Source organism: Lepidochelys olivacea (assembly GCF_965140295.1).
Source record: "Lepidochelys olivacea isolate rLepOli2 genome assembly, chromosome: 7".
Lineage (NCBI taxonomy): Eukaryota > Metazoa > Chordata > Testudines > Cheloniidae > Lepidochelys > Lepidochelys olivacea.
In genome coordinates, this window is record NC_140417.1 from 23,795,012 (window position 1) to 23,810,467 (window position 15,456).

The 15,456-nt window shown below is 42.9% G+C and overlaps 1 protein-coding gene across 1 annotated transcript; it reads right to left on the minus strand.

Moving 5' to 3' along the window:
- Positions 1 to 1,637: 1,637 nt before the first annotated feature.
- Positions 1,638 to 2,330, minus strand: DNAJB8 (DnaJ heat shock protein family (Hsp40) member B8; the record flags this gene model as incomplete). The annotated part of the gene is made up of 1 exon (XM_084635648.1): positions 1,638 to 2,330. One exon carries the CDS (start codon positions 2,328 to 2,330, stop codon positions 1,638 to 1,640), a length of 693 nt encoding a protein of 230 aa, XP_084491774.1.
- Positions 2,331 to 15,456: the final 13,126 nt, after the last annotated feature.

Below are 15,456 nucleotides of genomic sequence, written 5' to 3' on the forward strand. Positions count from 1 at the left end.
ATTCATTGTTGTTGTTTTGTATTGCAGTAACATCCAAAGACCTCGTTCATGTTTCAGATCCCTTCCCACTAGGCTCAGCACAAACACATTTGTCTCTGAAGGTAAGGGACCAAACTCAAATTAGAAGTGAATTTTTGATTTTTAAATCCCAAATGCCTCACTTCCCATATACTCATGTTACATTCCCTCAATCATTTCCTAGTTTGCTCTCCTAATTTAAACATTACTAGAGTTTGGCATGAGGAGGCTGGAACTTCTGATGGCCACTAGCTGTGTCATTTTTGGCAAGTCTCATAACCTCTCTGAATCTGTTTCCCCATCTGTAAAATGGGGATAATACTCACCTGCTCACAGGCAGGTTGCAATAATGAATGTTCATAAAGCACATTGAACACATTGCTAAGTATATTAAGTTTGATTAACTGGCCTATTATGTTTTCCTGGTTAGAACTTTTTATCCTTTTAAAGAAAAGGCTACCACAAGCCACCTTCACATCTATTGGTGCTCTGCCCAACAGTAGGGACAGATCACCTATGTATGTGCTAATGGGTCTGCTAAGTTCTTGTAGAACTCCCTTAACAGACTGAGTGTCACGCACCCAGGCCTGATGAGCTGAGTTCCAGTGTTTAGCTTTGTGAACACAATGGTATTTGGCTACCAGTGCCATATCTGTCCCTACGTCCATGCATATATTCATCATCCCTCTGCTTAGTTCAACTCCTCAAATATTCCCAATATCCAGCTCTCCCCCTTGCAGTTTTCAGTAGGTCCTATAGTACTCCCTTCTTTTTAATATAGCTGAAAGATAACTTGTTCTTCCTAATGTTTCTCACTACCAAACTGTCCTTCCACAGGTTTGCCTGTTGTAATTCCATGATATGCTGAGGATGGCTTACTAAACCTTGTCTTCTGTTCTCAACCATTTTTATGAAGAGTTTTCTTTTAATGTGGTTTTGTAAAATAGTGTGAATTTAGTGCAAGTGAATACTGCACCCTGAAGGACTGACATTCTCTAGTTATCTACAGGGTAGGTACTCTGGTAGCACAAGTTTCTATTCGGCCTTACCAGCATGCCTTAACCTTAACAAGAACAGTCCATTTCTAGGGGTGACAGAGGACTGTAGGCTCCATGCCATTTCAGTTCTTGGTGGCTATATTAAGAGTATTAATACAGCTATCACTTGTGATGTGGACATCTGTCTACTACAATGGTTCCATCAACACTTTTCACATGGGTCACCAAAAAGCTTGCACTGGACCCAACTTGCAACCTAGAAATGAAAGGCTCTCTCACCCATAATCAATCCCCTGGGCCATCCAGTCCCCCTGTACTTAACGTACTTAGTCTGTTTGGTAATCCAGGAAGACTTACCCTTGCAGTATTTACTTCTGAAATACTGAGATACATTTATTCTAGGTTTATTAAAATTAGAGCCAGCTTGAATAGCATGCCTCTATATCTTTAGCTGTGAAATAGTTGTTCCAAGAAATGCAGAAATCTGTAACAATTGTAACTCAGTGAAGCTGTTTATTCGTACTACTTATATTGGATCCCATTTTGCTGATCAAGAGTCTACAAGTGAGATCTTCCAAACAGCTTGCTGGTAACGTTTCTGCACAGGTGTGCAGTGAGTTGCTAGCATTTCAGCTGTTCTCTTCCGTTGATTTTTATGGACTTCAGCTGCCCGTCTTCCTCAACTTCAGTTCTTTCTTGTCCATTCTCAATGATTTTCCTGGTGGTGATTCTTCTACCATTGACCACTTCTGTAGAAGTTGAGACTGATCTGAAGTTGTTTGAACCACTCATGTCTCCTCCAAAGGCCCTGCAGGAGAATGTAGTGTGCTCACCGGGGTTGACTGAATCAAATGACATAAATGATTCCATAAGATCAGGAAATACATCAAAGCCGGCAAAGCTAGCTCCTCTTCCACGAGTTCTGTTTCTGTTTTCACCTACATTTCCATCAAATGGACTGTCCCAGAAATCATGTGCAAAGGGATCCATTCCTGCAAAAAATTCCCTGAAAATCTCTTCTGGGTTACGGAATATGTATTCAGAATCAAATGGGCTGTGGAAGTGGCCTCCAGTTGCACCTCTGCCTCCTCTGTGCAGACTTTCCTTTCCAGATCTATCATAGATGGAACGTTTTTGGGGATCTGATAAAACCTCGTATGCCTCAGCTACGGCTTTGAATTTCTTCTCTGCCTCCTCCTTGTTATTAGGATTCTTATCAGGGTGCCATTTTAATGCAAGTTTACGGTAGGACTTTTTAATATCATCTTGTGAGGCTTTTTGGTGAAGTCCTAAAACTTCGTAATAATTCACCATCCCAAATGAAAGGTGGATGGCTTTTGAAATGCTTTCTTTTCCCTCTGCTCAGTGGCCTGAAGTCTGAGCCGTTCAGCATCCAGGAAATCCTGTTTCCTTTGGGCGCTCCAAATTTGCTCCTTATGACCTGCTGGTTTTGCTCAGTTCATCTTTTGATTTGCTAGCGCTTGGAGCCACAGGAAAAGAAACACATTGTTTAAATTTACTCTTTGATTTTAAGACAGTTGAGTGGTGGGATTGTGACATCAGAGGTAATTCAGCCAATCATTGTACAGCTGATTTTAGTTCTTTTTTTTTTCTTTTTGTTTGTTTTTTGCATACTGAAGTGATATTGGTGAAAATCCTATACATATTGTCTGGGGTTTATCTTTTGTTTGCAGTGCTGCTGTAGCCATGTCTCTGCCAGGTTATTCGAGACACATGGTGGGTGAAGTAATATCTTTCACTGGACCACCTTCTGTTTCATCTCACATTTTAAAAAATTATATTTCACATCTATGATGATGTAAGTGTGAAATACAGCTCTCTGATGACAGTAAGGCATTATATACGGCTATGTCTTATTGTACTCTGACTGTGGATTTTGAGGTAGTTATGAAATATACACTATAGGCCATGATTCTCCTCTTACACTGGTCATTCCATTGGTGCTAATGGAGTTCAGAGATTGGGGGAACTGGAGCCAGGACTCTTGAACTATATTTTTGCTACTGACTTGCTGTATCACAAGTCCCATCTTCTCTCTCTGTCTCATTTTCTCTATCTGTATATTTGTAATGTGCTTTGAAATGCTTGGGTGAAAGGTACCACAGAAGTGAACATTGCTATGATAGAAACAAAAATTTTGATGATGTGACTGTGCTCTTAATGTGTATTGGCTTTATGCCCTCTTCTTGGCACACACAGATGGCGGAAATCCATTATGTACAGGGCAGTAGACCTAAAGGGAAAACTGCAACATCCACTAGAAAGCAGCCCTACAGGGGAAGCTAAGAAGGTTTTAGAGCTAACCAACCCAGATTGGACAGAAGAGGCCTTTGGCTGCAAGAATTTCCACTTCATTGCCAGCAAGGGTCTGCTTCTCTTGTGGGTCAGTGATGGGACAATGCTATGGAGCTACTTGTAATGTAATATCTAAATCCAGCTCTAAAAGTCACCATCAGTCAGTGCAGTGAAGTTCTTGAGATTGGCGCTCAAGGAAATGAAGGGCAATATTGAAGTCAAAGGAGTATCATGTGCTGTGAATACATCAGACACCTGCTTTCACCACCACCAGTGTGGCCTTATTAATTGGAGGAGGATGGTGCTTTGGGGATTGGTGTTTTGGGGAGTACTGTGTGAACTGAGAAAGTATGTTAAAAAAGATCCATCCCACCATGGCAAGCTAACATTCCTCCCAATGCCTTCTGAATTTGGAGGCCAATTTGTGCCAAGGAATGAGAGAAAGTTTCCAAATAATTATTAATTAATTAATTGGACATCCAGAAGGAATGAAGAGGAGGGAGTGGCTGGCTGTATATACTGGATGTTGGGTTTCAACAATTAGTGGTACCTTCATTCCTTTTCTTTCCAAAAAAGTATGGACTTTTTTGTCTCTTTTCCCTCACTCAGATTTTGAAATCTTCAGCAGGGATGTTGAGTGACTGTTCCATGTATTGACCTCACTCACTTTCTTCTGCCTGTTTATTAGGAGAGGAAACCAAGTTGAGGGACCACTTAGATTCTTGTGTTTGGGTGTAGTATTAGGGTGTCCACTTGGGCTAGGGGCACTGCCTCCTTGCTCAGAAAACATCCCTAAATCCTAAAAGTACCAAAACACTCAGTTGTTGGATTTTAGCCTGGGACCTCCCCTGATCCTGCAAAGGTTTACATATACTCAATTTTAAGCATGTGAATAGTCCAACTAATGGGACCACTTGTGCTTAAAGGTAAGCACTTCTTTGTAGGAATGGGGCCATAGTGCTGCTGAAAAGTGCCAACCTGACACCCCTGGTGCTTGGAGCCCTCTGTTTATCCCTAAAACAGGTACTGCACAGGTAGATGCAAACCACCTCCATGCTTTCCCACCAGTGTTCCTCAAACCTGACCTTCAGGGAGGAGATAGGTCAGGCTCCATGGCCCTTTCAGTCATTGGCCTTTGAGCTAAAATTGCCATTCAGGGGGTTCGGTTAGTGACTGTTGTGATAGTGGTTTTTGTGATGTAGATGCCTATCTACTAGGAAGTGGACTTAGAACCTACCAAACTCATCTCACACAGGCCGCCAACATCTTTTGCCAACATGGGCTAGATTTGAACATTTTAAAGACCCTTGTGCAAGACTTCACAAGCAATTCCATTCCTGTTTCTAGCGTGTCGGTTCTCTGTCAGATGGAGGAGAAAGACTCGATCAAGAGTAATTCCAGTCAGCCTGCTGAGAGGTTCCCTGTGGGTTTTAGCAAGAGCCAGTGCCCAGCAGAAACCAATCCAGATTGTTTGCCGTGAGTGGTATTGTATGGACAGGGAAGGAGGTAATTCTAACTTTTTCAGCTGTGCTATTTGAGAAGCATCTCCTCCCTCAGTGGCCACAATGCTCGCATTTGATGATGAGTGTCCGTAGAGTCTCAGACTCGCTGGCGCACTGGATTATCTGTCTTGGATTTAGTACATTTACCAATCTGAAATGTAGGAAGTGTTTTTCTACTGTCATCTGCAATGGGGGCTGATCACTGCCCGTCCCTCTGCTGCCTGCAGCAGGCGTCTGAGATTAGCAGCAGTTCAACTGAGTGCCGCTGCTGTAAACTAAAAGGGTTTGCAAGAGAGACAGAGGAGTGAAAAAGCGATGGTGAAAGAGAAATGAGAGGGAGAAAAACATGCACTCATCAAGTAAGTAGACCCAAACTAGCCAGGCAGCCCCAAAGAAACCAAGGCTTTGAAATGAGAAATGTTTTTCGTATCTTAAATCTCAAGTACAAACAATAAAAACCAGCCCAGGCTGTGTTCTTTGAAGAGAAGTACGAGTGACCTGAGCAGTGGTTATCAGCAGTGTCATTAAGATAAACGCTTAACATGATTTAAAGCATCCGAAACTGAAGGCAGCACTTTCAGATACTAACAAAACGGCCTGACATTGGGGATGGAAATCAATAGTAATCAGATGTCACTAAAAATACTCAAAAGTGTCCCATGGCTGATGGAGGTGAGATTAGTGTAAATATTTGTATTCTAATCAGTGGCACGGGAGGGCTGTAGGTGGCCTCTCTGTCTATTTAATTAATGGAGTGGCTTTTTAAAAGGATCCTAATCATATGTGATTGTATCTGCTTATCAACATTTTTGCTAATTAGATGATATGGAGGCAGTCGTTCTGCTAATTCCCTCATCCGAACAGCATATCCTGCTCAGATAAAGTACAGTCTCTTTTTAATAAGAAACAATCATGAGACAGACTAACCTTAATGGTGCTCATTATCTTTGGATCTTTTGGGTCCCCTCCCCCCCTTTACTTAGATTTCTGCTTCAGAATGCCAGATGGGCAGAGTTACTGTGGCCCTCTCCCATCCGCTCCAGTCACAATTTAAAACACAATCAAATCCATGGGAAGAGCATTCTGACAGCTGAGGTCTCATGTTATAGGGCCTTTCCCCTAAGTTCGTCCAAGCAGGAAGTTTACATTTTTCAGACCTGTTGTGCTAGGGATGGGAAAGAGATTTGGATTAAAAAAAAAAAAGCCCCAAATTTAATCCCAAACTGAGCCCTGAAGCTTCACACTGAAACGAACCTATTCTGAGCCTTCACTCAAAACTACAGCTTGACCACAAACTTCCATCCAAATCCTGGACCTTTGGCTACAGCTCCAATTAACCCTTTGCCCAGAACTCCAACAGACCCTGAATTTTCCTCCAAGCCAAAGAGCTTTTCTGAGCTGTGAAAACGAAACATATATATATATATATATATATTTGTTTTGAAACAGGCTTGGCAGGGGGTGTCACCAGAAGAAGGGTTTATTGGCAGCCAGTTGATCCTGTGACAAGGCCTGGATCCTTTTATCTATAAAACAACATGAGCCTGAGACATTTGCTCTAAGTACTTTGAGTGTCCAAACAAACAAGAGTCACACTTCACCCTGCCACTCAAACTGTCGTCAGACATTTCACCCCACTGTGGCCCCTGTTTAAAGGGATATTGTACTCGATTCCTTCCTGCCTCTGGGGGGTTGGGAGGGGAATCTCACTAGATTTTCCTTGGGAGAACTGTTAGAATCTGTGGTGAAGGGGCTTTGCTGGTTCATACCTCATGGTGGGTTACGTAATGCCCACCTCCTAGTGTGTTAACAATAGGATCTAGCTGCCTTAGCAAAGATGTAAACTAAATAATAGATTTAGCTAGAAAAGCCTTTCCTTTCTTCTCAAGACAACAAAGCACCATCTCCATAGACTGAACTCCTCCTAAGTAGATCTACCCTTCACACAAGCAAGCCAATGAGTGTCAGGGTGGACTGAAGTAATGGGGGTATATGCCTTCTATTTAGTTTGTGAGGTCAGGAGTTTGCCTGCTGTTTTTTCAGCTGTGAATGCTGAGCAGAAAAGGCTTAAATGACACAGATTCCAGCCTCCCACATCTGTGGATGGCAAGAGGAAGTTTCTATGCATCCCATACAATGATATTCGTGTATTAACTGCATTCCATTAAAGTGCTGGGTGATGGGTGACGGAAGGTTCTGGGGAGCATTAGGAAGAAATGTAGTTCTAGCAGGCTGAATGGGACTGTGGCTGCTCAAACTTCCTCTGACCTATGAATAATCAGGGAGGAGCTGAGGAAGGAGTTTCTGGATCCAGTTTATTCTGAGGTTTGGGTTTCAGACCCCCAAGATCTAGCGACTGCTCATATGAAATTTAAACCCCAAATGGCAGAAGTCTCTTGAGACTACCTGTTCTCAAGAGATTTCTGCCATTTAGGGCTGAATCCAAACTAAGAACCCAGTCCTACCTGGGGCTGGAGTAAATGGGAGCTGCTGGTTTTCAGCATCAAATCATGCCCTAAATCCAGGAAATAGACCTGTTTCTATTTCAGGACACCTAGAACTAAAACCATGTGAGTAGGCTGGGACCCATGGATTCTAATCTGACCTCCCACCTCAGCCCAAAATTCAATGCTGTTTGGATTTGACATTCCGGTCTTGGCTCATCTTTGAATGTAATTAATAGTTCCCTCACATTTACTGTGATGGCTGTATCAGTGTTCTGCTCAGAAATAAGAAAGACCAGCCCTTCTGCCTTGCTCCCTGTCTGTGACAGCCTTGCGCTTCCTGACTTTCCCCCCTCCCAGCCATAAAAAAGGGTGATTAATTCAATATTAACCAAATATTGAGGACAATATCTAGTTTTTGGTACCATGGCTAGAAGTATGAGAGCTGAAAATGAAGAGGGGACGCAGTCTTAAAACTCCAGGAAAGAGAAGATGATTAATTACTGTCCTGGGATTTTCTTTCCACCTCCTGTCAGTGAGAGGCGCTATGTGGAGCATTCAATTAGTAAACCAGAAGGGGAACGTTGTAGCTCAGTTTCTCATTATTAAGTGATGGTTCATGACACGACTTGGGCTTGTGCCCGGCAACTGAGTTTATTTTAGGCTGTTCAGGCATCCTATAGAGATGATACCACCTGGATTTGAAAGCTCCTCTGGCCTCTTCTGACTACAGAGAGAGAGGTGTTTGCCTGCCTGGCATAACTATTTCACCTAAGCACAGACTCCTTCCCAATTTTGGATGGCATTATATTGGGAAATAACCACCTCTGAGAGCTGTGCCTCTTAGGGATCACTTCACAGCTGCTGGGTGCTTTCCAGAGGTGGTACGTCCAGGTCTGACATAGCCAGGGCTTGTCTGCACTTGAAATGCTACAGAGGCACAGCTGTAACTTTTCAGTGTAGGAGTTCTCCTGTCAGCATAGGGAATCCATCTCCCCAAGAGGCACTAGCTAGGTTGACAGAAGAATTCCTCCATCGACCTAGCACTATCTACGCAGGGACTAGGTCAGCTTAACTATGTCGCTCAGGGGTGTGGACTTTTCACACTCCTGAGCAATGTAGCTGGGTCAGTCTAATTTTCTAGTGTAGACCAGCCCCCAGGAACTGGAGCTCTCGGTAGGTGATGGCACAGAAGTGGGTTGTGCCCCAAGAGTGGCAGCTATTAAATTGTGGGTCCTGGTGATTTGCATTTACAGTCCTGGAGCATTTAAAATTCCTTCTTTACTTCAGAGTCAGTCCTGTAGAACAAAACTGAATTTCTGTTTTAGAAAAGTAGCTCTCCCTCCTTGCAGGGCAGGAGGAATTTTAGAGCTCCAGAACTGTGTACCATCTGCATGATAAATTATGCCTAGCTGCACACGACAGAAATGAGCGATCAGGAAAAGAGAGAGGATATTTAACAGAGAAGATTTTACATGGGATGGGGAACTGAGGAAGAAAAGGACTCCCCATCTAAACAGCCAACACTGCAGCCTCAGGTTTGCTTTAGGAAAACTTCTGAAAGTGGCTGCTGCCAGAGGCTGGGAACAGGGGAATTTCCACACTGCTTCAGTGAAGATTTAGTCCAAGTTTATTGCTGAGATTAAAAGACTGAAGAATATAAATTGTAAATGTGATGACTTAAGAGCTCATAAATTCAGTATACAGCCCTGTTCCCAAGAGAGCCTATGTGCAGCCTGGCCAAGCTGCCCAGTGCTCGTGAGCGTGCTCTCTCACTCACTCTCACACACACACCACTTCTCAAGAGACTCCCTCAACAGCTTGCCCTGGCTTCCAAGCGCGCACACGCATGCCTACAGAAACAATGAATGCACTCATACACCCACTGGCACCTGGGGACCTGAGCATATACCTATCACTGCATGCAGATTATACACACGTCGTGGGACCTGGAAAAGTATTTAAATCTCACACACCTGCACTCCCTGTGCGTCCACACATGCAGATGTACACGCATGCTCTTCCTATTTCTCATTTGCAGTGAAATCACTGGCAGCCCTGAGCAGGGATTTGCCCCTATTTAATTGCAATTTAGGTAACAAACAGGTCGAACACTTTGAGGATGATATTTCATCCCCTGATGATGAAGGAAGATGTGCGGTGCGGCCCCTTAATTTAAGAGGAATTCTTTGCATTTGCATAATAACTTTCATGCTGTAATATGAAGTGAATGCTGTTATCCCCCATTTTACCTCTGGGGAAACTGAAGTGGTTAAATGAGTTGCTCATAGTGACACAGTGAGTCAGTGGCACTCAGTGCTTTTGAGGTACAGATGTGGCACCAGCCCCTTTTCCCCGCCAATATATGAACCAACATTAGCGTCATGGAAAGATGGAGCTTCCCTCATAGGCAAATATGCCCCCTCAAGTTCTGCCAAAAGAAAAGGAGTACTTGTGGCACCTTAGAGACTAACCAATTTATTTGAGCATGAGCTTTCAGCTACAGCTCACTTCATCGGTTCATTCAAGTTCTGCCATTTGCTAAAATCCAACCTGGGTTTTCCTGTCAGGCTGACTTGGCTTCTGCCACCAGGGGGATGCTGAGAGATTTTCTGATAGTGTTAAATTTACTGGAAGCTGCATTTCCAGTGGGTGAGTTACGGATGGGGTTGCAGCAAGGTCATTTCCAGCTGTCGCGGTCCCTTGGGTTTATAGCTACTCAGAATTCAGTGCTTGCTGACATCTCAGCTGGGAGCAATAGACCCTTTCCTAAAATAAAACCGCAACTTCTGTTGGGAATACACCATTGGGATCTATCATATTCTCTTTTACAGGCAAGATAAGAAGTTGAAAAACCTTCCTACTTAATGGAAAGAGTCATCCTGATTATAGTCCAATGCCAAAGATATCTCTTAGGGTTGGTTGATTGAATGTGGTAGACCAGGACTGCAACAGCACGGTGTGCTCCAGGTCAATGCTAGGAGAGGGAGGCAATGGCTCATGTTAGCAGATGAGCCCTTTTAGGATTAAGGCTGATGGTCAAAATTTGGGAACCAGAAGAACTGGGGGGTGAAAAATTGGGGAAACAAGGAGGGACATCGGGGTACCAATGGGGAAGTGTTCTGCTCCCCTCCCCCGAGAGTAAGCAATATGGTTCCAAATCTAGCCTTAACTTTTCCCTTTGAACTTTGGCTGGAAGGGCATGACATAATGGCTAAGTAACAGGTTTGCAATATATAAATTTCCTAGAATCAAAGGTTCGAATGGCAGTTGAATCATCTCAGCTCCTTACCCTTCCAAGGATGTTAAACTAAGATCCATTCAGTTGACTGTATGAGAGTCTCTGGATGACATACCTTAACAATCCAGCTTCTGTTTGCTTTGCCTGGATGCTCAGAACCTGCTTTTCTAAAAGCTGATGCCTGAGGTCTAGCCATGTGTGTACCTACTGTGCATGTCCAGTTACTGCAATGGCATACGTGAATCAGGTAATTACGTGCCAGTAGCTCTAAATACCCTTTTTCCACCCAGAGGCCCAATTTCTGACTAGAACTGAAATATTGATAACTGTGTCTGCAGAAGTGCTTGCAGACCTCTTTCTGCAAATCCAAGCCCTAAAAGATGTCATGGCATTTCTCTGGAGAAAGGATGGTGGTGGGGATGATGGTAAGGGGAGCCTCCCTGGTATCTTTGTTCAAAATTTCCCCTCTATGTGTGATCCAAGATTAGGGAAGGCAACTTCCTACTACATGTAGCCCTACTTTTCAGCTAACACGGAGGTTCTCAAACTGGAGGTCAGGAACCCTAGGGGGTCACAAGGTTATTACATGGGGGGGTCGCGAGCTGTCAGCCTCCACCCCAAACCCTGCTTTGCCTCCAGCATTTATAATGGTGTTAAATATATAAACAAGTGTTTTTAATTTATAAGGGGGGGTCGCACTCAGAGAATGGTATGTGAAAGGGGTCACCAGTACAATAGTTTGAGAACCGCTGAGCTAGCATCCTCTATCTCAGAAGTGGCTGCATCTCAGTCATTCTTTGTACGTATATAGGAAGCAAAGCAATTTGGGGTTAAAGGGGTGTTATGAATGTATCCTGTTCTAGGTCTTTGAGACCCTTTTTTACAGGAAAAACTGTAAAAAAGGCTAATTTAAAAAAAAATCATTTATTCCTTTTAACGTAAATTGTATCTCGGGAGAGTGTGCGTGCGCATAGTGTGTGCTTGTACAGTAGCAGATCCGCATAATTGCATGAGCATATATCTCTGCATATTCTGTACCTGTGCAAAGCTGTGTGTGGAGATTGTAACTGTACACGCTATGCTTTAACAATGATTTGATAATAGAGTCAAGAACACGCTATATACAATGGACCCTCACTTACATATTTAGCTTAAGAAAGAGAAGGTTAAGGGGTGATTTGATTACAGTCTATAAGTATCTACATGTGGAACATATATTTAATAGTTGGCTCTCCAATCTACCAGAGAAAGGTGTAACGTGATCCAATGGCTGGAATTTGAAGCTAGACAAATTCAGACTGGAAATAAGGCATCATTTTTTGACATTCAGGGTCATTGGAACAACTTACCAAGGGTGGTGGTGGATTCTCCATCACTCACCATTTTAAAACCAGGACTGGATATTTTTCTAAAAGATCTGCTCTAGGAATTATTTTGGGGGCAATTCTATGGCTTGTGTTACACGGGAGGTCAAACTAGATGATCACAATGGTCCCTTCCGGCTGTAGAGTCTATGAATATATATTTTGATTCACTAAAATCTTCTAATCCATATTTCTCCATCAGATCCTTGAAATTGTTTGCAAATTTATCTTAGGTGCTTGAAAGTCATAAAACTCCCCCTCACTGTTGTGTGTGATAATTATAATGGCCACTTGTATAGGACTGAATTCTAAAGTTTAGCCCAGATAACAATTAAGCAACAAGAGAAGATGAAAAGGAATTAAAAAAAAGAATTGAATCTGAATTTATATTTCTGTAATATAATGTGTATGGATGTACACATCTGTGTATGAAAGTAAGCATTTGTATGTGTGTAGCACTGTGTGTGTTTGTGTATGTTAATATCTCTTGTAACAATAGACACTCCTTGACTCTGGTAGCATTTGCTGGAGCCTCCCTATTCAGATATTGGTTTGTTATCAGGTTGCAGCAGGCATTTCCATCTACTCAGGGATCTGAGCCCCTGTGAGCCACCACATGGGGCCTTCAAAGCACTTCCCTGTGCCTTGAGTCTGCATTCCCTTTCTGATGAGGGAGGGTGAGAGGGATAAAGAAACACAGCGTCTCCAGAGGTGTTATTCCTCATGCTGACTGGTGCATCTGGAGAACTGACTTTGCACCTCAAAGCAGGGAGGGGAATGCCCTGTCCTTAACTTGTTCCTCAAAAATACTGGAGGAGGGGGGTTATCTCACATGTACCCCTGCTGCATTGGTAATGAGAAAGCACCCTAATGAAACATGAGTTCTCATTAGTTTTTGTACTCAGCAGTATGGAGAGGGAAGGTCCAGATCCATATCTAAGATCCCAGTGAGCAGGATCTGTTAGATTTAGTACACAAAATACTAGCTAGACACCCCATGAGTACACATTGAAATCTTGCACCCTTCAGAAGAGTAGTTTCAAATATATTTGTGGGGTTATAGGATTTGTGAGGCTTCTCAGAATGACTTGTGGCTCTAAAAAGGGGACAAGCTGGTACCTCTAGTCCTCTTCATAAGGGAAGACTCTGAAAGAAAAGGCTTTTAGAATCTTATTTCCGCTTACCTGTCCCACTCCACTAGAACTACAATGCAATGGCCACTAATCTTATGTGGCTCATAACTGCAAATGGGTCTGGAATTAGTTAATTTTACAGCACTGTGGCTGCCTGTCTTTTGCACCAAAATCAATGAAGGAAACACACATTTTCCATATTTGCAGGGAAGAAGGGACAGCTAGGACTTGAGTGTACGTTCACAGGATTCCTCTGGGACAGCCTGAGCTTGGGAGCGCGGCAAAAGGAGATTAACAATGTGGAGAGACGACGCTCTCAACAACAGGAGCGAAAAAGCTCCCAAGGGTTTAGCGGCAGTGGGAAAGCTTGATTGCCACATACAGCAACGCAGTAGCCTACACAGCTTTCCCCCCTAGCTCCCCAAAGACACCCAGTGGAGTGTATTCATTTGGTGGGAGGGGGGTGGTATAATTGGCTGTCACTCTGCTGGAGCGCATTTTATTTGCATAGATAATGAGTTCCTCCAGACAGGAGAGAGAATTTGGGCTGCCACATGAAATAATGCCAAGTGAGGGCAAAGGTGTTAATTAAAGAGATTTTGGCAAGTAATTTAAGGGCCAAAATTTACATTTTGTTGGAAGAAAATCTACCTGTTGTGAATCAAAACTTTGTATATAGTTGCGGGGGTGGGGGGGAGTTGTTTTGTTTTAAATTTAGTGTTAACAAAAACAGTTGGCCTCTTTGTGGGCTAAACACTACTGGCATTGGGCTAGCCTATGCACACCAGGAAATTAAACTGACTGTGGGCCTGATTCTCCACTGCCTTGTATCTTGTGTGAAATGGGTGTAAAATGCTACCAAGTTACAATTCTACATTCATGTACACACCCACTTTTGCCCTCATCTTGCATGGGTGGAAATGCAGGTGAAAGGCAGTGAAGAAACTGACCCAGGTTTTGTACCAGGAGTTCTATAGCTCAGTGGTTTGAGCATTGGCCTGCTAAACCCAGGGTTGAGAGTTCAATCCTTGAGGGGGCCATTTAGGGATCTGGGGCAAAAATTGGGGATTGGTCCTGCTTTGAGCAGGGGGTTGGACTAGATGACCTCCTGAGGTCCCTTCCAACCCTGATATTCTATGATTCTCTACTCCCCCACACTGGGCAGGATGTCTAATGAGAACTGGTTTCTAGGTGAAATTTCTGCAACTTCCACTCTCTTGACTGTTTTTGCTGCTTCTGGCCAAAGGAATAACAAGAGGGAAGGGCTCTGGCTTTCAGATGAAAAAGATGGGTTCTGGGGGAATGGTCAGATTGTGGCAAGTCTCTGTGAGGAGAGGAAGTGTGTCACTGGCAGTATGCATCGCGTGCCACATTTTTGATGACTAACAGCAATCTTTACTGGGACATAATAGGGGTGGGGACGTCTGGGCTGGCTGCATAGAACCTACTGAGAATTATTCCTTTAAATGGCTCCATTTGGCCGATATCGCCTCCTTAGATCTATACTGAAATACCCTTCTATTAATAAATAACTCCTTTCTCCATTTCTCCATTGCAACAGCGCACGTTTAAGTATCTGAGAATTGGGTTTGTTTTTTATAGACATTAGAATTAGATTTTATCTTTATTAAGGGTTCCCTCCCTACCTCTAAACCTTTGTTCCATTGCAGTGAGAAAATCAGTCAGATGTAAAGGGGGGAAGGGGATCAGTCAAGATTTTATTTTCATCTGATTTATCTCAGCCAAAGAGAGAGACTGAGAGTCCCTATATGCTTTTGACCAGTGAGAAGTGCCTTTAAGAGGAGCAGACGTTTTTCCCATTGTAATAATGATCTGTGTTTGAGTATATTGTCATCTAAAGCAGTTGAGACAAGAGGATCTGGTGCTGCATGAATAACTTGTAGAAAATAATGTATCTGAGGGGTTTAGCATTTTTGTTTCCTCATGGACTACCTGGAAGCATATTTCCTTGAATTAATTTATTATTTGAAATCATTCAGTGATTATTGTTTGTGGGTGATTAATTTGTTTAACTGTGGATTGCAAACAGTCGCTACATGTATTTGATTTTTGAAGTATGTTGGTTAGTTGTGACTGGTCAGATAAATCAAATGGTCAGGATCTGTTCTGATTGGATGAGTATGCAGTCACTGGCATGAAAACATGTGCATGCAAATTAAAAATGTTATCTCCACAAATGCTCTCATTGGTGGCTTTGAAATTCTTTTTCCATGAACCGCCAGGCAAGTAAAACTTGATTTCTTACATAGTGATAGAAGGCAAACACAAAAATGATGCAAATATGGTCTACGTGAGTTCATTTAAAAATGTGCGTGTCTATTTGTAACAAAAAAATTGCTTTGCAAAATTTGCCTGGGTGGAATGGGAACATAGGAAATGCTGTGCTGGAGTGATCTATCAAGTCTGGGGTATCCAGCCT